At 38.1% G+C, this 26,743-nt stretch overlaps 2 protein-coding genes across 6 annotated transcripts in view; both read right to left on the bottom strand.

Moving 5' to 3' along the window:
* Positions 1-1,680, bottom strand: part of Tll2 (tolloid like 2) — a 133,918-nt gene extending 132,238 nt beyond the window's left edge. For 2 of the 3 annotated variants that reach the window (XM_063245136.1, XM_063245137.1), the window contains exon 1: positions 1,264-1,680. In XM_063245136.1, the coding sequence (XP_063101206.1) occupies positions 1,264-1,456 (193 nt within the window). In that variant the 5' untranslated portion in view covers positions 1,457-1,680. The remainder of the gene's footprint in view (positions 1-1,263) is intronic. The other variant, XM_023561578.2, reaches the window with a different exon arrangement.
* Positions 1,681-6,329: 4,649 nt separating this feature from the next.
* The window catches only part of Tm9sf3 (transmembrane 9 superfamily member 3), a 65,971-nt gene continuing 45,557 nt past the window's right edge, over positions 6,330-26,743 (bottom strand). For all 3 annotated transcript variants that reach the window (XM_023561620.2, XM_063245135.1, XM_013143481.3), the window contains exons 10-15: positions 25,470-25,609; positions 19,534-19,602; positions 15,008-15,154; positions 14,253-14,336; positions 14,067-14,143; positions 6,330-10,782 (exon numbers count right to left, since the gene is read on the bottom strand). In XM_023561620.2, the coding sequence (XP_023417388.2) occupies positions 10,715-10,782; positions 14,067-14,143; positions 14,253-14,336; positions 15,008-15,154; positions 19,534-19,602; positions 25,470-25,609 (585 nt within the window). In that variant the 3' untranslated portion in view covers positions 6,330-10,714. The remainder of the gene's footprint in view (positions 10,783-14,066; positions 14,144-14,252; positions 14,337-15,007; positions 15,155-19,533; positions 19,603-25,469; positions 25,610-26,743) is intronic.

Genomic DNA, 26,743 nt, shown 5'->3' with positions numbered 1-26,743 from the left:
TCCTCAGACTCAATCAGTTCTGACTCATCTAATTCTATCCCAGCCTGGAGCCACTGCAGAAACTATCATGCCATTGTCATTATTGTAGTGGCACAGAATTTTCCCATAAGTAATACGAGTGCTACTACTTACTTCCCAAGTTAAAGATGAGGAAACGGAGGTGGACAGAAGTGTCCAGGAAGTGAGGGAATGGGGCGCTGGCACAGACCTGCCAGCCAGGGCACCCAGAAGAAGCACTGTATCCCTCTGAGCATGGAAGCCATGCTCTTGCACTTCCCAGTCATTTCTGCTGGCCGCTGGCTGAACTGGTTGGACAAAGCCCAGAGACAAACATGACCCTTCGGGGCCGGTCAGCCACAGCCAGAAGTGGCAGCGCAGTCCTCTAAACCCACATCTCCTGAGGAACTAGAGCACCCCTCTGTCCCAGGAGGGAACTGCCCCGGAGGCTCTTTGGAACCTGACTTCGGCCTTTCTGGGACTGACGATTCCGGCTCTGAAGCAGCTTCCCGGGACCCCGGGGCTTCTCGGTAGCTGGGGAAAGCAGAAGCTGCAGTGCCCAGGACGCAGTTTGTGCCCAAAAGGCCCGAGCGTCCTGGGGCATCGTTTCCTGGAGGGATTAGAGCACCTGCCGACTTCCATCTCCGCATGCCCAGGGCGACCCCAGGCCAAGATTGGGGGACTACGGGAAGTCTGCGGCAATTCCAGTCTTGTGTGTTCTCCCTAGCGACCTCCTTTGCTTCTCCCTACTGTGAAGCTTTTCTTTCTTCTTAAAAATCCTCTCGCAAGAGTAACTGCAGATCTTGGGAAACTTTTCGCGAAACTTACAAATGCTGTGGAATCTGAGTCCACAGGCAGGTCCCTGTGAGCCTGCGAGCGCAGCACCTAGCCCAACCCCCTGCTCCAGGGCGCAGCGTCCCCCGGTGGCCGGGGCAGACCCTGCCTGTCCCCCACCCCGTGACAGGCAGTCCCACCCATGGGTGCCTCCCTCTGGTCTCGGTCCCCTCCTCGTCCCCAGGAGCTTGGGACGCCCGCTCAGGTGCCACCCAGACGCGCCACAACCCTGGACCTAGGACGTTCTGGGCTTGGGGTGTCATTTAAGCAGCATCTCTGAGGCATTGTTTTCCCGGGGGGCAGGGGGCATCTCGGGGGCGCGGGGTGGGGGGTAGACTCGCTCCACGGAGCACAGCAAAGGCTCGTCCACCACTCATTTGCATTTCAAAGACAAAACTTCTTCTGGACTTCCCTGGAGGCAGCGGTACCTACCAGCTTTGCAAGGGTCGTGGTACCGCTCAGGCTGCGGATCAGCGCCCTCCTCGCCTCCCAGAGCCGCGTAGTCCAGGGCCGCATCTGCGCGCTCCTCAAGCACCCCGGTGCCGCGGGGCAGCGCGCACAGCAGCAGCACCAGAGGCGGCAGCAGCGGGGAAACCAGGACCCAGAGCACAGTGGCCCTGGGCATGGTGGCGCAGGGTCGGCACGACTGGGACGGTACACGGGGTCGGCTGGCGGCAGCGGCTCAGCGGTCACGCGCGGCTGCCGGACGAGGCTCTCACGGAGCAGGCAGAGCGCGGAGCGCCATTCGCGTCGAGGCTCCAGAGCCGCAGCTCTGAGCGACTCGTGGGGCGGCCGGGCCGGGGCTGCCTGCGGCGGCTGCGACCGGGGGCGGCGGCGGTGGAGCGGCAGCAGCCCCGCCCCGCCCCCTCCACGGGGGCTGGACCGCAAGCCCTCGCCGGGCCCCGCCCGGCCAATCAATCGCGCGCCCGTGGCGAGGCCCCGCCTCTTCCCGGCACCTCCGCGCCTTCGGAGGAAGGGAGCGCGGCGAGGAAGCCCTGCCTGCGAGGGCCGGGGCCGGGGGCTCCCACCCAGCCGAAGGCCGGAGTCCGGCCGGTACCACCTAGGCCGCAGACCCCGGGAACACTGCTCCCAAGGACCGGGGCCAGGTTCCCGCCTTGTTTTATTCTCCTAACGCACTTTACAACTCCCTAGTGCACACGTGGACGGAGGCAGGAGCGGGGTGAGCAGTGCGGTGCGAGCGGTCTGCCTGCCTACCAACTCGCAGTGCGCTTTCGGGCTACCGCTTCTCCGCAGCGCCGAACTGAAAGTCTCTAGGGCACTCTTAGTGCGGGGGAAGCGGGGCGCAGCGAGGATTTACGATTCTCTCAGTTCTCAACACCCGCGTGTCCAGCCAAGAAAGCCGCTCGCTGCAGCACCCATCTATCGTAGGGGGGAGAATGGTGATTTGTAAGGAAGAACGATTTAAGAGAACAGATTTAGATGGACAAATGCAACAGCTGTAGAGCTGTTTATGTAAAATCACAGGCATGTTTTATCGAGTAAGCCCCTCACCATTAACGTGATGGAATGAAAATGCCCAATTTTTGAAATCCAGATTTATTTTTCTGTGAATGAAAAACGCATGCCCAAGTAATTTAGAGGAATAATCAAAAGCTATTGCAATTTATTTGTATGCTGTACCTTAAATGTAAAAATTGTCAGAATGGAGCCATTTGGGTATAGAAATGTATTATTACTGTGAAGCTTTCCAAAGATCTTTCTATGTAAGCAAAATTGCCCTAATCAACAAGTATAACACATCAGTGAATGTACTGAAATTCTTAGCATCAGATACATAATTTTTAAAATTTAAATTGCAAGAGAATGGGCAATCATTTGGTTTCCACAGTTTCATAGCCTCTAGCGATAGAATAGTTGACAAGAGGCTCAGAGCTGAATTTCTTATGTTATGATATTTATCTTTTTTATCACAGAGGGTAGTGGTGAGGAGCCTACAAAAAGGGTGCTATTTTCAAGACAAAAGATGTTAATGTATTTTTTTTTCTACATAAAACCTCAGTGTTCAGGTTCAATTGCAGTGTTGGTACTTTGCAACAAGTGGATTTTAGGTTAGTCTGGGCACTCATCTCTAAAAGCTTCACCATCATTGACCTAGGCTAGTAATTCCTCAACTAGGATGATCATTCCTTCAAATCAAGAGCTGTAAGTTAACCTTTGGATATTGCTCGCTGGCTCTTACAAAGAAATAGTTAACCCTGACCCTCCTGTCCTCTAAATTCTCATGAAATAGGCACAGGATGGAGCTACTAGATGGAACACAGTCTCATTAGGAACTGGGTCTTGGGATGAAGTGGGGCTTGGATGCCACCAAATGGTAGGGAAAGCCAAGTGGCCACTAAATAGGCAGTATGTGTGGAAGGGGTTGAACAGCATTTCTGCCTGAATGCTGGAAGGAGTCAAACCCAACGCCATAGTTTTCTGCATAAGCCCCATTGAAGGTCACCACCTGTTGGTAGACAAGTCCACAAAGTTAACATCTAAAAGGCCTAACAAACTTGTGTGACACTTCCAGGTCTCCAGATGGCACTAGGCAAACAGCCAACTGGCTTCTTCATTAGCAGGGAATCCCTCTGGAAAGGTGACATTAGAGGCCAACTCTTCTGCATGCCCTAAGGTTGTGAGCTTTTATTACCTCTAATCTCCAGGCTGTGAGTAACTGCCAGGTCTTTTCATTAATGCCCTTTGTTCATATATTTTGAAGATATTGTTTCAAGAATAATCACTGTTCATCAACCAACAAACAGCAACAAAGTACTCTAGCGGGTTACAAAGGTTAGGAATAACTGAAAAGGGATGATCAATGTTTTTCTCATCAGTTTTATAGCTCCTGATTTTATAGTAAATTCTAATCTGGATTCAAATAATTTTAAAATATATTAAGTTAAATTCCATGAGAAAACCAGAGGTAAATTTAGAACAAAATGCTTTTAGGAACTAAAGCTGCTCAATTTAGTTCCACTGTACATTCTTAATTACTTACGGGTTTCCTGCCTAGATCACTGGGTCCTGTAGAAAACCTGATTTCTTTTCTTATCAGTTGTCCAACTCATTCCCCAGAACAGAATAACCAGGTTCTTTGCAGCTGTTCTCAAACTCCCTCAAGTCTACTGAGCTTTATCCTTATTTACCCCAGCTAGGCTATTGTTTTACCTTTTCAGACCACTGTGTAGGATTTCCCATGCAGAGAGCAGAAATCCCAGAATCAAGTCCACACTTCATGAGCCATTCCTTCCTTTAGAGTGCTTACAAGGTACAATGTTTATGTACCAATGCCCTATAATGAATATTGTATTGGGAATGTTCGACAGCTGCTTTTAAACTTTTTGACCTTCCAAATCCTTTTTCCCAGCAGATGGAACATTAAGACCCACCATCCACCGCTGGTCCTTCCTTCTCGGTTCTGACTCTTGTCATTTCCCAAACTTCACTCTGGCTACATTTAGCACCTGTAGTCTGCCTAGAAGAAACGTGTTCCTTCGCCTCACCATGCTTCTGCCTGGGACACTTGATAGAACAGACCCTGTATCCTCATTTCAGGTTCTATTAAGGAGATACCACATTTATGTGTCTCTCCTACTCATTAGTTCTATACTGTGACTTTATTCCTTTTTATGGCAAACTCTAATCTGGATTCAAGTAACTTTTAAATGTTTTTCTTTAAATTAACTTCTATGAGAAAACTGCCCATCTTTCTACAAACCGCAGACCTCTTTAGCCAACTCCACTTTGGAACCACCTTCTATGTCTCATTCAACCTTTCCTTCCCTTCAGTGACTGCCAGAAGTCAGTCCTGTGTTTTTGGTGGCTTACAGTGATCAGCTACAAATAATTCAAATGCTGGCCAGTTAAAACTTACATCAACTTTTCCCTACAATCACTGCAATCAAGATTTGAAACTGTCACCTTAAGCATGCAAATTTGAAAATTAAAATAATTTTAATAAGTAATTTTAAATATCTTTGTAGAACTGTTTCCACTTGCCCTCAGGTAGGCCTATCCCTTTTTTAAATGCTATATTGCAGGTTAAAATCCTCACTTTGAAAAGCTGGCTGCACAACAGAATTCCTTCTGTCCTTAGTTTTCCAACCAAACAAAAAGGGCTTATTAAAGAGATCAGACACGATCACAATTTTGTACTAACTTATTTGTCTAGCAGGAATTGCCAAGTGCTGAGGCACCTCCCTAATAAAATAGGGAGTGAAAAGAACAAGGTTGACAAGGATCTTAAAAACTAGTTAAAAATGAAGTCTCATGAAAAACATAGAGAAATTAACCACTAATTTCAATGCGGAATAAAAATAATCCTTCTCATGTGTATAAAGCACTGATATTCAACATGACTTTGTAAGTATTACCTGCCTACCGGCTGTGGAAAAGATACCTCCACTTTATAGTTACAAGCACCAAGTTAACAAGGCCCTGTATGATTACTTCAGGGCTAAAACTACAAGCCACTCTAGCTGCCTCAGTTTCTCATTACTGTCAGCTTCATAGGACAGTCATAAGGTTAATATATGTGAGACTGTTTTGAAAGAAGTATTACATACTAAGTAGATAAAAGCAATGTATTACCAATCCCCTCAAGATACTCCCCTTGCTACAGGCACACATCCCCCCCACCTTTTGTTTTTGTTGGGAGTACCAGGGAACAACCCTGCACTTGCCAGGCAGGCGCTGTGCCACTGACCTACATTTCCCAGCTCTGCCCCATCTTTCTTGCCACTGTCGGAAGCAGTTCTAGAAATCCTTTAGGAGGAATGACCAACAGGAAGTGCTGCAGCCGAGTGCCACACAGTCATGGTGCGTCCTCACTGGCCTTACCGACCTCATCTGGAACCCTGACTTCGGGCTCTTCCTCAACCATCAGATGACAATAAAAGGCAAATGCTTTGACTCACTTCAGGATATCCAGACAGCCACAGCAATGTAACTAGACTGAGGCTCCAGAAGAGCTTCAAAAAGTGGCAGAAGCGATCTTTGAAACGAGGTCAAGTTTTTGAGGAGGATTAATAACATTATTTATTGTAAGAAAAAATTTTTTAAAATTAACATTTGCCATATTTTTTGATCACAGCTCATAGTCAAAAGAATGGTAATAAAACCATTTTTTAAAAAGGACAAATCTTATAATTGTACCATTCTTTCGACTATTCTGTGCATTAAATTTTTGTCCAAAATACAAGTTTGGCAAGGAAAATCAAACCTTAAATTTCAAATCCTTCATTTCAGAGGTCAGCAAACTGTGGCCAAGAGCCGCTCTCTGAAGTTAGACTCACATTCACTAGTTTACGGACTGTCTCCCAAGGCTGCTTTGTGTAAGCACAGCAGACACTGCATGTCCTCATACCTGTTTATGTGTGGCTCTCCCTACTTTGCCTGTGGAAAGCCAGTCACCTCACCTCTTCACATGCATACCAGAGTTAACAGGTCAGCCCTATGCTCGATGCTCCTGTTTCAACAAGGAAAGACAGCAAGCGTCCAAAGGAAGTCCATTTAACTTTTATTACTCTTTAAAAATCCATCTCCAGATAGAGTAACAGACTAGATTAGAACCTCAGTTGTATTTTATACATGATATACTGGATTTCTATGACCAAAAAGGTAGTTGGAATATGGCCTTCACAAATCAAGGGTGTATACAAAATTGAAGTGATCATTGGGTACGGCTTCCTTTCAACTGTTGATTATCCATGCTTTGTGAGGATTTATAGGTTCAAGTTTGAAAGACCAGGTGGGACTGCTTTTCCAAGAATGCTGCTGACCTTCAAATAAAACTCCATTGTTTTTCTTCCTTGTCCTAAGCTCTTACAGATGCTTATAACTTTAAACGACCTAAGTTGATGAACTGGGGTTCACACACTGTACTTTGTCATTTTTATTACAGCCTAGTTCAACAGTGCATTTATAAACTGCTTTCACAGCAGTTTGTATTTCCTAACAACGAAACAAGAATTTCATTTTATTTCTGTGTCTGTACATATCTATTAACAGCTCAAATAAGAACGTTAAACCAGACCCAACTTTCAGGAAATGCTTACAAAAGAAAACTGGAGCCAGCCATGATGGCACACTTTTATAATCTCAGCACTCAGAAAGCTGAGGCAGAAGGATCACCATGAGTTCAAGGCCAGCCTGGGCTACATAAGCAAGTTCAAGGCTAGTGTGAACTACACAGTAAGACCCTGTCCCCCAAAAGTAAAACAGAACTAGAGCTACTCCTCATAGTCAATTTAAACTTACGAAGTTCCGGCAGGTATGTTAACCTTCTGATGTACACTATTTATAAACCTAGTCTGTACTCCTACACACTTGCAAAATCTTCCTAAATTTCCATATCTCTCATCTCTTTAATATAGTACCTTGATTGCTAAAACATAGTTTCATAACTATTGAACCATAATGAAGATATAAACCATTAATAAGTTCGTTTTCATACATCTATTCCTACTTATATGTTCCAATAAATTGACAGAATCAAGCACAAAGACACACTGCAATCTAAACCTAAAACGTTCAAGAAACTGCAGTGGACTGGCTTTTAAAAATAGGCTTCCTCACCCCCCGGAATTCATATATAAGCCCTTCAGAACGTAGCCTCTCTTGAACAAATTAATACACTGGTTTCTTTTTTACATTTGTAAAAATTCAGCAAGTTTTAAAATAACATTTATTTGCAAGTCACTTGGCATAAAGTGGTTAGTAAACATTTAGGGAACAAATGCTTTATCAAAATGAATACTATTTGTGGATAAATCCTAAATGAAAGTGGCATTTGGAAGAATTGAAATTTACAGCAATCCCCAATTATGGTTTATCCATTCAGTGGGAAACACCCAAGCACACTATTCACTAGTTTCAGACATCACAATATACTGAATTCTAAGAGTATGGCGTTTAAGGGCAATCCCAAAATATCTAGGAGCCCAACATGATATATGAAATACCACCTTATCATTCCTCCAGCGATTGCATTTCTACCTTACTTTCTCTTATACCAGGATACATGTATAACAATGTCAACCTAATGAAGTTAAATTTCAGGACAAGTACACTTAAAGCTACATAAAGTTTATCTTTAGTTTTTGATTGTGCTCAAAGTATGAGTTGATGAGCTGGGCAAATGTTAGCAAATGGAAGAGATATGCAGCATTAATGGAGTAGAAAAACCCCACCTTTTAATTAATTTAAAAAATACTCTATTTCATTATTCTGCAACTGATAGCTAGGGAAATAAAACATTTGTGAACTACATCTTCTTCAACACATGCATGCTTACTTCACCACTGAAGAAAACCAAAAACCAATTAAGTTCTTTTGTAAAGGACTTTCAAGGTGACTTAATGTTTCTAGTGTATGTGGAAATTAGAAAATTATTTTCATAGATTCAAATAACTTCAAATAGAGCTCACTTCAGTTAAAAAAGTTGGTGCACCTGCAAACAGCTAAACCATTTATTTGAAACCTCCGTATCTTACCTGCAAGACTTAGACCATTAAAAACAAACTGCATTAAGACAAAAGTGTGCTCTCTAGTTGATATTCCATCAGATACTATAAGTACTTTACATATTAAAAAAAGCTATATAAGCAATTAAATACCAACCTTTAAATTTCTTATAAGTTCATAAAAGCAGGTGAAGATAAAGAAAACACTTTGGAAAAATGAGATTATATTTAACATTCAGTCTTGAACAAGAGGATCTACCTACAGCTTCTGATCAAATTTCTATCTGTTCACATCAACCATACTTATAAGAAATCAAACTTTAACTCTTTATAGCCACAATATAGGATATGGGGCCTATCATTTTATAGAAATATATTTTTTGGTAAAAACATTTTATGTAACTATTAATGACACGACTTTCATATTAAGGTGTAATAGAGCTGATCTGTGCCTTTCTAATTTTAAAAATAATAATATTCAGTAGTTTTAGGTCATGTGCCTATGCAAAACTATCAAACTAGAAAATTTCACATTATGAAAAAAAAGTATGAAAAAAATGTATTCTAAATTTAAAAATCACTTCTTTTTAAAAACTGTAACTTTAAATTGGGCATAGTGGCACGTGCTACAGATTTGGCACTCTAGGAGGCTGAAGCAAGAGGATTCCAAGTTTGGGACGAGTCCAAGCAACTTAGTAAGACCCTGTCTCAAAGTAAAAAATAAAAAGGACTCAGAAGTAGCTCATGTGTAAAAGGTCCTAAGTTCATCTTCCAGCACTACAAGGAAAGAAAGGAGGGAAGGAGGGAGGGGAAAAAAAGGAAGGGAGGGGAGGGGAGGAAAACGGGAGGGAATGGAAGAAAAGTATTGGTTCAGCCAATAGTTAGCTAGCCACTCATACTTTATCCCGTTTTACACGGGACACCAATTAGAACAGATTTTGTGCCACAAGTTCATTCAAAGGACTTACTGTTTACTTTGTGATTACACTGAATAATCTAGAAGTAGGCAAGTTTGGGAATTTAAGTGAGGGCCCTCTGTATTAGAAAAACATACTTTATAGTATATTAACAAAATAACTGGCATTTAATATTGTTTTTGAACAGGTATCTTCAAACTATGAACACATCTATTTCCACAAAACAATTTGGTCAGGAAATTTTATTTGAACATTCTAAAGCAGTAATGCTTTAGATGTTACTTAAGTGTCCCAGACAGGATTAACAAAATTAAATGTTTCTAAATTACAAATTTAGCTCCTATAGGAGTTTCAGAAAAGAAACAAGAAAACAACCCCCCTCCCAAAAGAATTATGACACACACATTTGAAGAAACCCCAATGTTTCATGCAATGGTAGGCAAGATGTAAAAGGCCACCCAAATTCACACATTTCTACACCAATCATCATCAGGAAAAAGTACTCCTCAGTCAATCTGTACATCCAAATGCAACTGGGAATCTATACCTACATTACATTATTTAATGTTATATACATTAATTATCCATCCCCCCTTGCTTTTAATAATTTTTTATGTAAAGCCTTCATTCAAACCCAAAAAAGATGTTGGACTAACTTGGGAGAAAAAATGATAATCACTGTAGACATTCAGTTAAAATGTAGTTTATCTAAATTTCAGAATGTTTAATAAAAGCAAAGATCTTCTCCATTTAACATTTTTTGCTTTCTAACTGTACAGTAAATTGCATTGTGAGAGAGTAGCCTCTATCTTCAGACTGTATCTTCTTTGGATGGAATTAAAATATAACTGGATAATTAGACAAATGGGAAGTTGGTCCAACTAAGATGACAGTAGATATATTACATGCAGAATTTAAAATTTCTCTGTAAAAAAAAAAAAGAATGCAGTTGAATTGAAAACAAAAACAAAAATAAAATCGGTCAAAAAGAACTCAGATTCAATATATAAAAATGTCCCACAATAGGTCGACAAATGGCAGTAAAAATAAGAGGAAAAAGGTCATCTTTCTGGAACATCATTTTTTCAATAACAGAAACACCAAGTGCCAGGAAGATTTCTATCCATGTAAAATGTTAGCATCCAAGTTTCCCTCTATTTACTTTATTGGAACAAATGCTTTAAGTAAACAATTTGTCCTCTTCACTGAAGAGAGCTGGTCTATTTCATCTTTAATGAGCTAGTTTTTTGGGAGGATTAGCCATATACGGTAGTAATGCCTACTACATAAATCCAAGCATTTGCTGTGAACAGTTGGAGAAAGCAGTCAGTAAGAACCTAGATCAATGGAAATAGATGTTACTTTAAGCCATCCATGAAAGAGACATCCTCAGAGTACCCAGTGTTAAGCCCAAAATCTCTTCTTGCGCTTTTTTTTGTTGTGCAAGTTTCACCCTTTTGAAAGAGAAATTGATCCAAAGTTCCAGGTTTTCTTGGGTCTCTAGTCGATTTTCACATTAGTATAGATTTTTCGGACAAAGGCACTTGTTCCCATATAACCAATTGCTCCTACAAAGAGAAAATAAGTTTAAAATAAATACAGAACAAAATCCATCATTTACAAACATCAAATCCTCTTTGTCTAGAAAACTACCTTTTTTCAAGGCACCTTTACATTAGCATTCTCCTTGAACTTATTAAAACTGTAATCATGTCTTACAAAGTATGTTACTGTTGTATACCAAGTTAAACCTAATGTAATTTGATTCTATATCAAATGGCCGATTACTTGTACAATCAGTAATTACGGAATTAAAATACATCTCTTGTAAAAACAAGACCAACCTGGTAATGATAAAACCTTGCTAAATGAAAAACGTACCTTATTTGACTTGAGCACATTTTGCTCTGTGTCATTAATGCCGAACCAACAAACATTCCCAAGTAAGAAGGCACAAGGGTTACTCTCAGAGGAGAAAAGTATATTCTAGGGACTTTACAGATATAGATACAATTACTTTCTGAGGTCTTTTTTTAATATTTAAATCACAGAAGCTGTGTGGTTGGTAGAAAGGATAGTAAGTAATTAATAGGAAACAAGAGTTTTTTTTTTTAAATGTTTTGAATAAGAGCGTCAAATAGGGCACAAAACTCCAGAAGCAGGGAGATTTGTCTACATGGTTAATGAACTATTTCTGTGTCTAAAAGAATGCTGGGCACGTGAAAAAAGACTCAATACATATTTGTTGTATGCAGCATAACGAATGTAACTGGCTGAGTCTGTAATCATCATACCGGAGGTGGAGGACATGAAATCTCTCATTCTATAAATATTTGAAATTTTCCCATTATTAAATACTAAAATTACAGAAAAAATCCTACCAAAATATAAAGTAAACTTGGATTCTTATCTAAAAAATGTGAAAACTATCAAAAACTGAACTGATAAAATATAGCACAAATCCAACAACCAAATCCAATTTTCCACCTCCATTGTTCTCTTTTGAGCAGAAATATACATAAAATCAAAACAGCATCAACCTACAGAATGTTTTCTAATCTTATAAATTCCTCAAGTATAAGCTTATAAAACTTTGTAAAAAGATACTGCATATATTCTATAGAAACAGGAATAACAGATACACATAATTTTCTTAAAAATGCTATGTATGCTCTGAACATACAGACCAGAAGTATTTCCCACACTGTCATTTTTCTACATTAAAAATAACCAATATTTTATTACTAATCTTAAATATTTTAACCTACAAAATTGATGGGCATCATAATTTTATATTATGATGACATTTTGGTCAGTTCCAACCTGAACACTATATCCTAGTCCTCCCCCCAACACATTAGCTGTGAAGTATATCAACCCATTAAAAAAATAAGTATTAAGATACCACCTGAGTGTCAGGAAACTATAAATGTACTATGATTTTAGGCAGCAATATAAAATTTCAGTGGGAAAAGCACTCAAAAATTTTAGCTAAGTTCTCCCATGTCTTTTTTTCTAAATGTTAAGATGTTACTTCTCTAGGTTTTTCTAGGTTACATATAGAGAAAATCAAGTCCAGAAAAAATGTTCACTCTATGCATAATGACATACTCTACACCTCACTGAGTAACAGTGATAATCAAGAAAGATTTCACATAAAGAGGAGCCCAGTGAGCATTACTATGATGGAACCCAGAACACTAAAGGAACATTCAATTGTCTGAGGATAATAATACAACCTTGTTTTAACTGTTAGTGCTATATTTATTTTTCCCTCAAAGTTGGTAATTACTAATAAGAATGCTTATAGCAGCAATGCTATAAACATTACTTTAAAGTCACATGATTATAATACAGAGAAACAGTTTTCCTTATAGCTTGTAGAATTAGTTTCAATACTTTACATTCAGTCTCAACTGTGTGTGGACACATAAATCATAGACGTGGTACAAACTGCACATATTCTTCACTGGTGGAGCAAAGCAATATTGGTACCCCAAAGATCTGTATAAATGTTGTACACAGACCAGTCTTTCATAAAATTATTATTATACCTTTCCTATTACATTACCCAACCTGTAGCTTAAAGTAGAAGCTTTTTGTTGTTGTTTTTTGATATGCCTGTGGCAAATTAATGGAAAAAGGAGGAGGCTGTAAGTTATCTACTCTCTGGAAAGGTATCCATAGTGATTAGTCTCATTTATCAAACAAAACAGAGACTAGTCTCATTTACTGAATAAGCCAGTGAACGAGTTTCCTTAAAGTAGCTCTGCCTAGACCTAGTGTCATGAAATTGTTCTGCAGATGACACAAGATATAGAAGCCCATAGTGACTGCAGAAAACAGCTGCAATCCCAGAGCATAACAAACTCAAGGACATGTGGCCTTCAGTAACAGCAGCAGCCACCACTCACTAGACATTGCCACAAGCCCAAGGTATAGTCTTCACATTCAATCCTGCACAACTTTGTAGGTTTTCTTCTATTCTACTAACGAATGGTACAGCTGAGGAAGAAACCATAGTTGTTGGCTATCCCAGAATTCCTACCTATAGTTGATTGAACCCTGAAGTCCAAGTTCTTCTCATTCCTCAGAGTCACTCCTATATAACCAGCTTCCTCTTAGCAACTAACAGTCCAAGTGTTTTCCACATATGATGCTCATTTTACGGATGAGAAATGAAACCGACAGAGGTTAATGTGACTTTTAACACCAAAAAAAAAAAGGTGAGTGACAGCACAGAGATACAAAATTCTTTTGGGCTCTGAGTCCATGTATCACACAAGACATACTATCCTTGTTTTTTAGTTATTTTACAAATGCGAGGGATTCTTATTATATAATGACAACTGTTACCACTTCCTTCTAATGAAAGATTGTCATAGGTCAATGAGACAGTAGTTTCATTCTCATTTTACAGAGGTGTGGAGAATTAGGACAACTAACTAGATCAAGGCACAGTCAGAACTTCAGCCCTGTCTGTAGACATCAGGTATGCATGAGTAGTCACTCAGTAAACCATGCTGCCTCCTAGACACCAGCATCTCCATCAACAGCCCAAGAACGTCCCAACACAAATCATTCAGGCAACACCTTAACCTGCTGACATTATGATCTTCACCAGTGAATTCAAGCTTTGAAACTGTGGATTTTTCAGTACGGATGAAAAACTACATGTAGTTTGTGCTCTGCAGAATTAGTAGAACAGAAATTAATAAGGTGTTAAGTTAGGTTTGGGGAGACTATTTTGGTGTTTCTGATAAAACAACAGAATGAAATTTTCTAATTTCCAATTACTGCATTTTTCTGAGACATTCAGATTTACTTATCCCCCAAGAATTTCAAAACTTACCACACATTATCCCCAAGGCTGTGCTAAATACCGCCATGTATCCAAAGTAAAATGATGTTTGAAATAAGCCATACATCCTGCAATAAGAAATAACTATACTTAGTATATGTATTTTTACTTTCAACATAAGGTATTTAGAGAACAAATTTAGCTTACTAAATTAAAAGAAACAATGTCTGTACTCACTTTGTTTTGAAAAAATAGTAGTAAAACGAGTACATGTAAACATAGATTGCAGTCGATGCAGCAGACAGGAAACTCGTCCATTGCCTGGGGAGAGGAAAAGAACTCCTGAATAAACTGCACCGAAGGAAGACTTTAAAGCAAAGAATTTTACACAAAACATTTTTTAAAACTTTGTATATTTAAAAACAAATGTTTGTATTTGGTGTTTAGATATACCACCTAGGAAACAACCTAAGACTGAAGAGAGATCCTGAATTTTGTCACTTTCTCTATAGTAAGTGACTTTAAATAAACCATTTCCTTTTTCACTTGTCATTCATTTAAAATGGAAAGATGCTTTCCACACTAAGCATCTTGCAAAAATATTCCAAACATTTCTAATAAAAATCTGATAGTTTTTCCTCAACCTTTATCTTTCTATAACTAAAACAAAAAGGCTGCTTAACTATCTTTTTTTCTTTTTGGCAGTATAGGAATTGAACCCAGGGCCTCACACTTATCATTAAGCTACATCTCCAGACCTTTACTCTAAGACAGTCTTGCCAAGTTGCCCAGGTTAGGTTTGAACTTGTGATTTTTCTGCCTCAGCCTCCTTAGTAGCTGGGATTACAGGCATATGCCATATAGCCTTGTTCAACATATTATTTTAAGCAGCAGAATTTCTAACTGTACCTTTTCCTTTGTTAGTAGACTCCACAGACAATCTTACTGTAAAGTTTATGGTACTGGCGGCTTTGCCCACAAGTAGCACTTACCACCTATAATCCTCTGCATTTAGCAGGAAGTATGTGCACACGATGGTCACGCAGACGGTCACAATGCACAGGATGACCAGCACCAACATCATGAAGCCATAGACATAATAGATCTTATATGCCCAGAAAGATGTGAAGATAAAATACCTAGACAATGCAATAAAGACAAAGGTTTCTAGCCTTCATTTTTGTTTTTTTAAATTCATTTGTTTTTTGAGATAGTGTTTCACCATACAGTTTAGGGTGGCCTCAAACTCATGGGAATAGTCCTGTCTCAGCCTTCTGAGTGCCAGGATTATAGGCATCTACTACTATGCCTGGCTCTAGTTTTCATTCTTGAACTCATTCTGCTTCCATATCTTAGTTCTCATCTTTAATCTCACAAATCACAATACTTTTTTTAAAGTAACTTCTAAGACTTTCTTTAACCCATTTCTCATTTATTAAATCCTCAAGAATTCTCTCAAAAATGTTGTCTTATATTTTTTCAAGAACAGATTCTCCATTAGGGTATTTATCTCTCACAAACTGAATAGAAGTTTGAAGGGGTAAAATACAGAAAAGACCAAGTGAAAATAACTAAAAATATGTATTTGTAGAATAAAGCAAATTTCTTAATTTTTTGTAGTTATTAGTAAGGCAATGTATCTTATACTTTGTAAAACATCCTACTAAGTAGAAACTAAGTTTAATAATAAACTGAATGATACATAAAATTACAGAGAAGAAAATAAAGCCTAAGGAAGGTTTACATTGTCTGAAGGACTGTAAGGGAAAGGGCAATAAGCTTTTTCCTTAAGTGAAAGACTTTAAATCCATTACCCAAATCATCACTAAATCTGAACAGGGCCATAGTCAGTCATTCTGTCTGTCTGCCTGTGTCCTCTTCTGTTTGTTAGCTTGATTATTCATCATTCATTCTTTGAACAAACATTACAAAGTTTCTATCACATACTAACCAGGAAAGCAGAAAACCAGCACTGTGAAGACCTTCAAAGAAGTACTGACTAGTGGGGTGTGGGGAGAGACAGTAAGACTCAGACAGGCACACTTCGGGTGGGGGACCCAGGAGGATGATCCAGACTCAGGAACAGCAAAAGCAAAGAGGTCTGTAAATAAAGGAATCAACCTGAAGAATTCAAAACAACCAGAGATTGAAATGAAGGGGCAAGAATTAGGAAAGACAGGATCATTTCCAGTATTATGAAGGCCATTCCTGGCCACGTCATGGGGTTGGGACTTTATGCTGATGAAAATGGGGTTGTTAACGAAGAAGTGACATGAGCAGACTGATAGGTTAAAAAATATCTCTTGGCTGCCAGGAGGAAAGTATCTTCAAGGGTATTTGTAAGAAGAGACTTCAAAGAAAGAGCTGCAAAGCTATCAAATGGAACAGAGTATCTGGGAAAACAGGAAGAGACATGATCCAAAGTACTGCAGACAGAAGTAGGAGGGAGAAAACAGCGAAGGGTCACGTCAGAGTCTCAGTCTGAAGTGCAAAAGTAGTTCCTATACTATCTCTATAAAACCACAAGTTAGAATGACACATATTCCCTGAAAGGGACCACCTAACACACACAGCACATTGATTTATGTCAGCTATATTGGCTAAAGCAGCCAGTGTTACGCTGGGTATGGTGGTTAATGCCTGTAAGCCTCAGGCACTCGGGGCTGAGGCAGGAGGATCGTTGCGAGTTTGAGATCAGCCTGGGCTACGAAGCGAGCTCAAAGCCAGCCTTAAGTACAGCCAGACCCTGTCTCAAAAAGACAAAAATAAATTTAAAACATTTTAAAAGTAGAGAATGTTGGATGTAGGTTCATAGGTTTCAGTCCACAGTGGCATGGCAGAAGAAATATGGTCACCTCATGCAGCCAGGAAGCAAAGTGGGGCAGGAGCAAGCTGTCAATTGGCCAGCCAGAGTCCCAGTATCCCTTTCAGAAGCATGTCCTCAGTGACTTAACTTCCTTCCAGTAGTCCTCACCTCTGAAGGTTTAACATCTCTCATTTTGGCTGGAGCCAAAATAAACTCTTCCTCCTTATTAGTAGATTTACCTTAGGTATTTGTCACAGTGACGGAAAGCTGACTTATACAGGCAATTAATTACTACATAAACCAGTGAGAGCAAAAAAGATATATGGCTCTTACAAAAAATATATTTCATATGCTGGAAAGATTCAACAAGGAGTCACTAAAAAAGAATAAAAGTTATAAAATTAAGTGCTAGATGGTTATAAAAGACTGAGATGAATGAATGAATCCAGAAGAATTTTGCATTAGAATGATTCAGATAGGTCTTTATGTTCATAATTTTCTTTTTACAAAGCTGGGACCAGGGATATAGCTTAGTGGCCCAAGTGTCTGCCTGGCAAGTGCCAGGTCGTGAGTTCACCCCTGGTACACACACAAAAGAAAGAAAGAGAGAGTGAGAGGAAGGAAGGAAGGAAGGAAGGAAGCAAAAAGCTAGGAAACATGGAGGTTTCAGTATGACTAGTAAAGGAAAATGGAAGATACTCCAACATGCAAAAAAAATATATATATATATGCATATATATTTTGTCTTTTTGAGACAGGGTCTCAGTATGTAGCTTAGGCTGGCCCTGAGCTCACTTTGTAGCCTAGGCTGGTTTTGAACTCACAACGATACTCCTGCCTCAGCCTCCTGAGTGCTGGGATTTCAGACGTGAGCCACCACACCCGGCATTGGTTCTGTATTTTAAAACATTTAAAAATCAGTGGATGGGGCCAGCAGTGACCATGCAGGGGTGGGAAGAGAAACAAGAAGCCAATTCCCATGACCCAGACAGTGGGTTGGCTGGCAGACAAGAAGAGTTCCCCAGCCCCCTAACAAGCAACCAGGCTCAGTTAATAGCAACTGAAGTACAAAACACCTTAATGCTTATATTGTTTGATTGACTTTGTAAGTCTAAAGCTGGTAGTCTGATCATTTATTTAGAAAATAACAATATGTAATATAGCAACTATGGGGGATTTCCTAATATCTTGTTTTTAAAATCCACTACTGTTCTCATTGTTTTGTCTTGTTTTATTTTATTGTTTGGTTTTCTTCAATGTTCTGTTTTGACTGGCTTTATTCTATTCTGTTTGACTTTATTATGTCTGATTCTAAAGATAACAAGAGGCATTATGGTAGCCACTGCTGATTTCCTATTATCCTGTGAAATCCTGAATCACCTTCAAGTGTTTTTTCTTTAAAGCTTCCTGAGCTTTATTTTGATTGGCTTCATTCTGTTTTATTCTGTTTGATTTTATTCTCCTTAAAATAAAGTTTTTAAAAAATCAGTGAATACTAATTTATTTTAAAGTAAATGCATGCTTTTTTAATACTTCTCTTAGATGAGCCAACCTTTTCAATTAACTAGTTATCAACCCAAAGATGTCTATTACAGAGGCTTCTACCATACAGGAGAGAATCAGGAGTGTGGCATCAGTAAATGTGTAAGGGTATTCACAGTTGTCACAAAGACTGGAACTTAGTGGAGAGGAGCTAGGGGTATACGAATGCAGTACCGTGTAAAGAACCACCTTGCCTAAAATAAATAGCATTCCTATTACAGAACACTGAGTTACAAGTAGCGGGGGAAAAAAAGATTAAATTTTGCAATGGTCATGAAAGATGCAGATATGAAGCATGTAAGTGGGCACACACATACACACTTCCCAGTAATTCTGCAGGCCTGTAAGGAAATAACATAGAAACATATAGGGTAACTAATAAATAATGATTTATCTAGTTCTTTGGATTCCTAGAAATATTCAAAAAATAATATGGCACATGTAATCAAAAACTGGTCTACAAATTTTCTGCCATGTATGCTTTGATTTCTTAGATCTGTAAGGTGAATATAACAAAAACTACATATACTTCACCTAAATATCTGAGAATAGGAAAGACAACCACTTTAGAGCTCACACAGATACTTTTTGGGAAGCTATGGAATTAATAAACCTACTCTGTTAGATGCTGCTATAATGTGAGTATAGACCAATTGTCCCCAAAGATCTAATGTAATTATAAGTCATGGTCACCAGGGTGGCACTGTTGGGTGGTGGTGGAATCTTTGGGATGTAGGGTCCGGGAGTTGGTCCTTATGTCACTTGGGTGTTAGCCCTGGAAGGGACTCTGGAATGCCAGTCTTGCTCTCTGACTTTCTGTTTGGTGATGTGAGATCTTTACACAAACACTCCCTTCATGATGTACCACCACCCACCATGTTTACCTGAGGCCAAATCAATGGACTTGCCTAATAATGCTCAATATCCAAAACAGCAAGCTTCGTTACCTACCTTTTTTATTATAGTGACACAAGGCTGACTACTATAGATACTTCATCTGATGACTATTATATTTATTTGTTACCAGTGATTGATCTCACGCTTGCCAGGCAGGTGCTTATGCCACCGAGCTATATCCCCAGCCCATCTGATGATTCCTTATTTACCCTAACTCCTAAATTATTTTATTACAATCAAATTTCAAGACAAAAATACATCATTAAAACTTACATTTCAATAAAGATTGAGCCAAACGGTAAAATTCCTCCTAGGCAAACAATAACAGCAGGCTCCATAAACCTGGAAAACATTAAAATTAATAGTCAACTCCTAATATGACCTTTAAATCCTATCATTCCTAATAGAAAGGTCATCTTTAAAAGGTAAATGTAAACCACTAAAAAGAAAAACCAAAATCCTGAGGCACAACACACAGGTATGGAGCTTCAAATCGGCTACAGATTATACTCAATATTCTTACCAGCATTAAAGCATAAATTACTGCTACTGGCACAACTCAAGATTCAAGTATTCACTCCTACTATCTCTCAATAACTTCTAAGAACGCTATAGGTATTTACTTACACAAAAACAAAGGGAAGAAATTAAATCTTGAGACTATCATTTGAAAGGTTTCCTAAATTGTGGCTTTGCTATTTTTCTGTCCACTCTCCCTGGCTCTGTGATTCCCTTTCCAGTGAATCAGACAAGGTATAATGAGGTCTGCTTTACATGGGGGCCAAAGAAAGAATAAAAGTAAAACCCAAACTGCAACTATTCAGTAACAAACTGGCTGCACTCGGTCGTTCTCTACCTGGTTGGTGCCTTCTCTTACACTTCTCTTCTAGCAAACACTGGCTCAAGTGTTTTTTCTTTAAAGCTTCCTGAGCTTCTCAGGAAGAGGTGGCTCTTTGGCCTATTCTTCCCCTGCCTCTGAGTAGAACTTCACTGCAGCACTCAGTGCACTGCATTGTTACTATCTAATTAGCAACACTACATTTTCTAGGTTATAAAGGCTGGCAGGTAGAAGCTCTTCACCTGGGTATTCCCAGTACCTCTGCACAGCATACTAAACTACAATGGTTAACAAACTAAAATACTAAGAAGAAAAGTTTTTTTAAAAACTGAGAGCTGAAAAAACTTAAAAACCATTTAATCTAGTTCTTTTTCTTTTACCAGATGCCAAGACCCAGAGGTTAAAAATGATCCACCCAATGTCACATGTCACTAAAAGGCAGATCTAGTATTCAGATTCTGGTTCCCATGTGATTTTTTAAATGAAGATACACAAGAGTCTTTAAACAGCTGAATGTGACCCATCACTGATGAGAATGGTATTGTTCATGTCTCTCCTTTATTACTCCTACCTGGCGACTAAAAGAAACATTTGTTATTTTTGATTATGCTTTTTTGTTAATATTATCCTTCCCAGTAATGAGACAAAACATCGGGCTAATACTAAAAGTCTGATGCTGACTTAGAAAAAAAGGTAGTTGAAAAAAGGTTAAAAAAATTTCCAGCCAAAACCTCTCTTAAGCACCAATCTAAGAACAGGAAAAAAAAAAAAAAAAAAAAAAAAAAAAGGGCCAGGGCCAGGGATTTAGCTCAGTGGCTCAAGCACTTGCCTGGTAAGCGTGAGGCTGTGAGTTCAATTCCCAGTACCAAAATAATAATAATAATAATAGGACCAATTTCTTTTGTAGAACGTATGTTCCACTGCAGACAGTAGAACATATGACTGTCCGCTAAACCATTTCATGGTATAAGGATTAAACTCAGGGTCTTCACACTAAGCTACATCTTCAGTTCTTTTTTTTTTTTTTTTGAGATACAGTCTCACTAAGTTGCCCAAGCTGGGATCAAACTTGTAATCCTCCTGCCTCAGCCTCCCAGAATGGTAGAACTACAGGTATGCACCACCCATGTCTGGCTTAGGGACTAATTCAGTCAACCTTTAGTTTTATACATGTCTTTATGCCTTCATATTTAGTAAAGAAAAAGAATAATCCTTACCTATTTATGTAACTGCTAGAATGTATGCTGCATTTATAACGTAGTAAAATATCTTAAGTGTATGTGCCGTATGTATTTTTTATAAATATAGCCTATTCGGCTATTCTTAAGAGACGACAAATGTAACAAACATATAATAAGATTGTTCTGTTTTTCTCTGTTATTAAGAACTATGGAAACAAAAACTAGGAAAATAAAAGCAGAATAGCATAAATCAGCACAAAATTCAATGTTCTAATTTCATTAGGGAGGGATTTGGGGTCTTTTTTGAAAAATTGGTTAGTACATGTTTGCAGTACATAATGATTATGGAAAAGAGTTACTACATGTACATCCCATATCTTAATTCTTTTCTGGCCCCTACCCACCCCATTCCTCCCCGTTCCTTGCAATTCTTGGTCCATTTACATATGCAAAACAATTATTTCTACTTTTTTGAAATTATCTTTTATTTTGTTCTTCGCTTCGGATCTCACTGTAAGAGAAATCATGCAATAAAGTTTCTGTGTCTGCTTTACTTCATTTAATGTTATGACCTCAAGGTGTCTATGAATGCCTAAATTGTTCTTTACGGCAAAATAGTACTCCATAGTGTGTAAATGCCACATTTTCTTTATCCATTCGTCTGCTGATTAATACATAGGTTGTTTCCAAGACTTAGCTATTATAAATTGTGCTACTATAAACATAGATATGCCTGCATCACTATAATAGGATGATTTTAAATCTTTTGGGACCATACCTAGAAGGGAAATAGCTACATCAAATGGCATTTCTGTTCCCAGTTTTTTGAAGCATCTCTATAAATGTTCATAGTGGTTGTACTAGTTTACATTCCCACCAATGCGGCAGAGGGGTCCTCCTTCCCCACAGCTTCTCCAGCACTTATTATTTGATTTCTTGATGACTGCCATTCTTTCTGGAGTAAGACAGTATCACAGTTATTTTAAATTGCATTTAAAATGCTGATTCTTTTTCCATGTATTTAAAGATGTTAATCCTCTGTCCAAAGACTTCCTGGTCAAAAAAAAGTTTTCCCATTCTGTAGGCTGTCTCTTCACTCCGTTGTTCACTGTGTGGAGGCTTTTTAACTTGATAAGATCCTATCTGTCGATGCTTGCTGCTATTTCTTGCTCCACTGGGGTTCTGTTCAGAAGTCCTTACCTGGGCATGTCCCTTCAAGAGGCATTTTATCTTCCAGCACACTGTTTGTGTTTTAACATTTAAATCTTTTATCTATTTTGATTTTAGTTTAGTACATGGTGAGATCTAAGGGTCTAAACTCAATCTGCATGTGGATATCCAATTTCCCCAGCACCATTTATAAAAGAGGCTTTCTTCTCTCCAGTGTGTATTTTTGGTCCCTTTGTCAGACATCAAACAGCTGAATGTGTTTGGAGTTGTTTCTGCTCCCTTTATTCTATTAAATTAATCCACATGTCTGTTTCTGTGCTGGTACCATACTGTTTTTATCACTCTATTTTTGTAATGTAACTTCAAACATGGTATTATAATTTCTCCTGCTTTGCTTTTGTTACCTAGAATTGCTTTTGTTATTTCAGGTCTCTTCTGGTTCCACATGAATTTTAAGACTTTTCTCTAGACCTGAGAGGGATGATGTTGGTGTTTTGATTGGAACTGCTCAAATCTATATATCAGTTTTGGAAGTATGTCCATTTTGACTGTATTGGTTTTACCTACTCAGGAGCGTGGACTAACTTTCTATTTCCTGATATCCTCTTTGATCTCATTTTTCAGAGTGATACAGTTTTCATTATAGAGGTCTTTCATTTCTTTGGTTAGGTTAATTCTTGCTAAATATTTAACTTTTCCTGATTTTATTGTGAATGGTAATTGTTCTCTTTAATTTCTTTCTCACTGAGTTCATTATTAAGTGTGTAAGAACAATATTGATTTTTGTGTGTTAAATTTTGCTTCCCATATTGATTCTAGGCCTTTTGTTAGTATGTTTTAGATCTTGTAAGTAGAGGATCATGTCACCTTCATCCTCTCCTGTATATATCTCTTCTCTTCTCTTTTTTCTTTCTTTTCTTTCTCTTGCCTGATTGCTCTGGTTAATTTTTCAAAATATGTTGAACAGGAATGGAGATAGTGGACTTCCTTCTCTTATTCCTGATCTTAGAATGAACACTTCCATCTTCCCTCATTTAATATGACGTCAGCATTAGGTTTGTCATAAGTGTTTTATCAGACTGAAATAAGGTCCTTCCATACCTATTTTTATCACAGCTTTTTAAAAATCATGAGTGGATGTTGGATTTTGTCAAAGGCTTTCTCCACATCTATTTAAATGATTACATGATTTTTGTCCTTGCTTCTGTTTATGTATGGATATATTTATTGATCTGTGTATGCTGAACCAACCTTCCCTGTGATGCCTACTTCATCATGTTGTATGATCCTTTTGGTGATTTTTTTGTATTCAGTTTACCATTGTCTTGTTGAGGACTTTTGCACCTATATTCATTACAGTCTGGCCAGTAGTTTCCTTTTCTCTCTGGACACTTAGCTGTTTTTAGAACAGGGTACTTAATGTTAAGATTCCAAGAATGACCTTGGAAGTACTCCTTCCCTTTCAATTTCATTAGTTTGAAGAGTACTGACATGAGATCTTCCCAGGTCCTGGGCTTTTTATTAGTTCATAAATTATTATTGCTTCAATTTCAATCCCCATTATGGATTATTCAGGATTTTTAAAGCTCTTTGCTTCAGTCGGTAATTTGCATGTATCTAGGAATCTCTCCATTTTTTCTGTATTCTGCAATTTTTAGGTGTATAGGTTTATGAAGTCGTAACTAATCATCTGGATTTTAGTAGTATCCACTGTGATTGTAACTTTTGTTTCTAATGACATTGATTTGTGACTTTTTTTTTAAAGTAAGTGTGGCTAATGGTTATCTGTTTAGTTTTTCAAAGAACTAGTTGTTGGTTTTATTGATTCTATTTTTTTAAGTCTCCATTTCATTGATTTCTGCTCTGATCTTTATAGTTCTCGTTATACTAACTCTAGATTTGGATTATTTTTCTTTTCCTAGGATCTTGAAATCCATTAATAGGTTATTTATTTGGGCTGACTTTGTTTTTCTGATTTGGGCAAACATAGCTATAAACGTCCCTCTTAGGACTTCTTCCATTGTGTCCCATAAGTTCTGGCACGTTATACTGGAATTATCATTTAATTCTAGGAATTATCTTATTTTTTTCTTCATTTCTTCCGTGGCCCTTTCATTGTTTAAGAGTGTGTTAATTTTCATCCGTCTGTATAATTTCTGTGATACCTTTGCCACTGATTTCTAATTTTACTGCACTATGATCTGGTAATATGTATGGTAAAATTTTGATTCTTTTGCATTTACCAAAATATAGTTTTCTGGCCAGTATGTGATCTATTTTTTGTTGCCAAAAAAATGTGTATTCTGTTGCTGTTTTGTAGAACCCTCTGTAATATATCTACGAAGTCCATTTGTTCAAAGTTTGGTTCAACTCTGACATTTTGTTTACTTATCTATTTGTGACAGTGGCTTATTAAGGCCCACTATAACCGTATTGATGTTTATGTTCAGTAGTGTTTGTTTTATGGAGCTGGGTATATACCACTGTCTGGAGCATATGTTTATAAATTGTTATCTCTTCCTACAGAATTATTCCCTTAACCCATATTTAGAGTCCTTTTTTGACTCTCCTGATCAATTCAGGCTAACAGCCCACTTTGTTTGAAAACAGGATAGCATCTCCTATTTGTTTTTGGGTCACCATTGCATGAATACTGTTTTCCATCCTTTGATTTTTTAATTTATAAAATGTTATGTACAAAAAATAGGCAGGTCAAAAAGACATAATAAAGTCCTTCCAGCTTTACCTCTCCTATACCTCTCTGCATGCTATTATGCTTACTAAAGCATTGAACTTACCTTTAAAAATCATGAATATTTAGAAAATGAAATAGGGTATAACATTATTACTCCTAACAAGGTAGATGGTTAGAAAAATTAAAATGAACAAATTCTTAACCCCAAAGTTAAGACAGTCATTCTCATAAATACATGCCAGTTCTAAATTTGGTATGTATACAATAGCCTTAAGAATGCATATACTGTAAGAAACAATCACATAAACTGCAGCATTCTCTTTACCATTTTTTCTCCGGAATAGGACGAGGCACAGCATTGACACGGCAAGGGAAGTTGGGCTGACCTGACAGATTTCGGCCAAGTATTGTACCAACAAGATTTAGAGGAAGAATAACAAAAAAACAGATGCAACAAACAGCCACCTGCGAGTTAAATAAAAACTTGTGTAATTACTCAGAGGATATAATACTAATAAAAAACAAATAAAAGACACTTAAAATTTGAACACAATTTGATCACCAAAACATGTTAAGTTCGACAAGGGCTAAAATTGCATATAATAATAGGGAAAATATTAGAACTGAATGAACATAAACAAAACTGTTTCTTCCCTTTTTTTTCTTCTCCAAACTGTCTATTTTACTGTCCATTAATGGATGTTTATTCTCTTCTTTTTCTGCCAGCTTTTAACATTTCTACTCTTTATCTTTCATCATTATAACCAACCTATGTGTCTGTTTTATTTTGCTCCTAATTATACACATAATTTCCCTAGTTTACATGTGAAGCAAATGAGACTCTTAGAGGTCAGGTAGTTTTCCACGGTCACGTGGCTGGCACGTAGTCTGACTAAAATTTCAAAAGAGATCTGCCAGCCTCCAAGCCTAAGATCCTTTCTAGTCTACACTTCTTAGAACTCTAACAAAAGTAGCTTATCTCATTCTAAGCATAGATGTGTCATTACTTATATTTAAAAACTGTACAGAAGGCCATACAGAGATCCTAGAATCAAAGTAAACAATTAGAAAATCATTTTTGTGGTTTTTATTAAATCTGGTATGAAGAGACATACAAACTCTTTTCTGATCAGAATCTAGTTAAGATCACTCTGAATTTTAAAATGAATTTGAAATACCTCTAAAAGTTCAGTTATACTTTGGGATTCTAATTTTTAGAAAAGGTGAAGGAAAATTGAAAAAATTAAGAGAAATGAAAACATACAGGGTAAAACAAGCAATCCACAGTGATCAAAGGGTAAAATTTCTTTTAAGACAGCATTAGTAAAAACTCTCATACATCTATGTGTGTGTAAATAAGCCAAAGAATAATTGTTATCTTCCTTTCAGATAAAACAAACATAAGCGTCTGAGGTAAAAGAGCTCTAATACTCCCAATTTAAAGGTTGGCATTCGGAACTCCCCGTTTCAACATAAGAATGCAAATTTTATACTCTCATTAACAAGTGTGTGAAAGGTGAAAAACACGTGATTTTTAACATGTTTTAAATATTATAATTGTACATACATCTCATATCTATGTAGGGGGTAAATTTTATC

Source organism: Cavia porcellus, unplaced genomic scaffold (genome assembly GCF_034190915.1).
Source record: "Cavia porcellus strain 051 isolate PalLab524CR breed Dunkin Hartley unplaced genomic scaffold, mCavPor4.1 scaffold_2, whole genome shotgun sequence".
NCBI classification, from domain to species: domain Eukaryota; kingdom Metazoa; phylum Chordata; class Mammalia; order Rodentia; family Caviidae; genus Cavia; species Cavia porcellus.
Note: the sequence above shows the minus strand (reverse complement) of the source record. Positions and strands in the feature narration are given on the sequence as shown.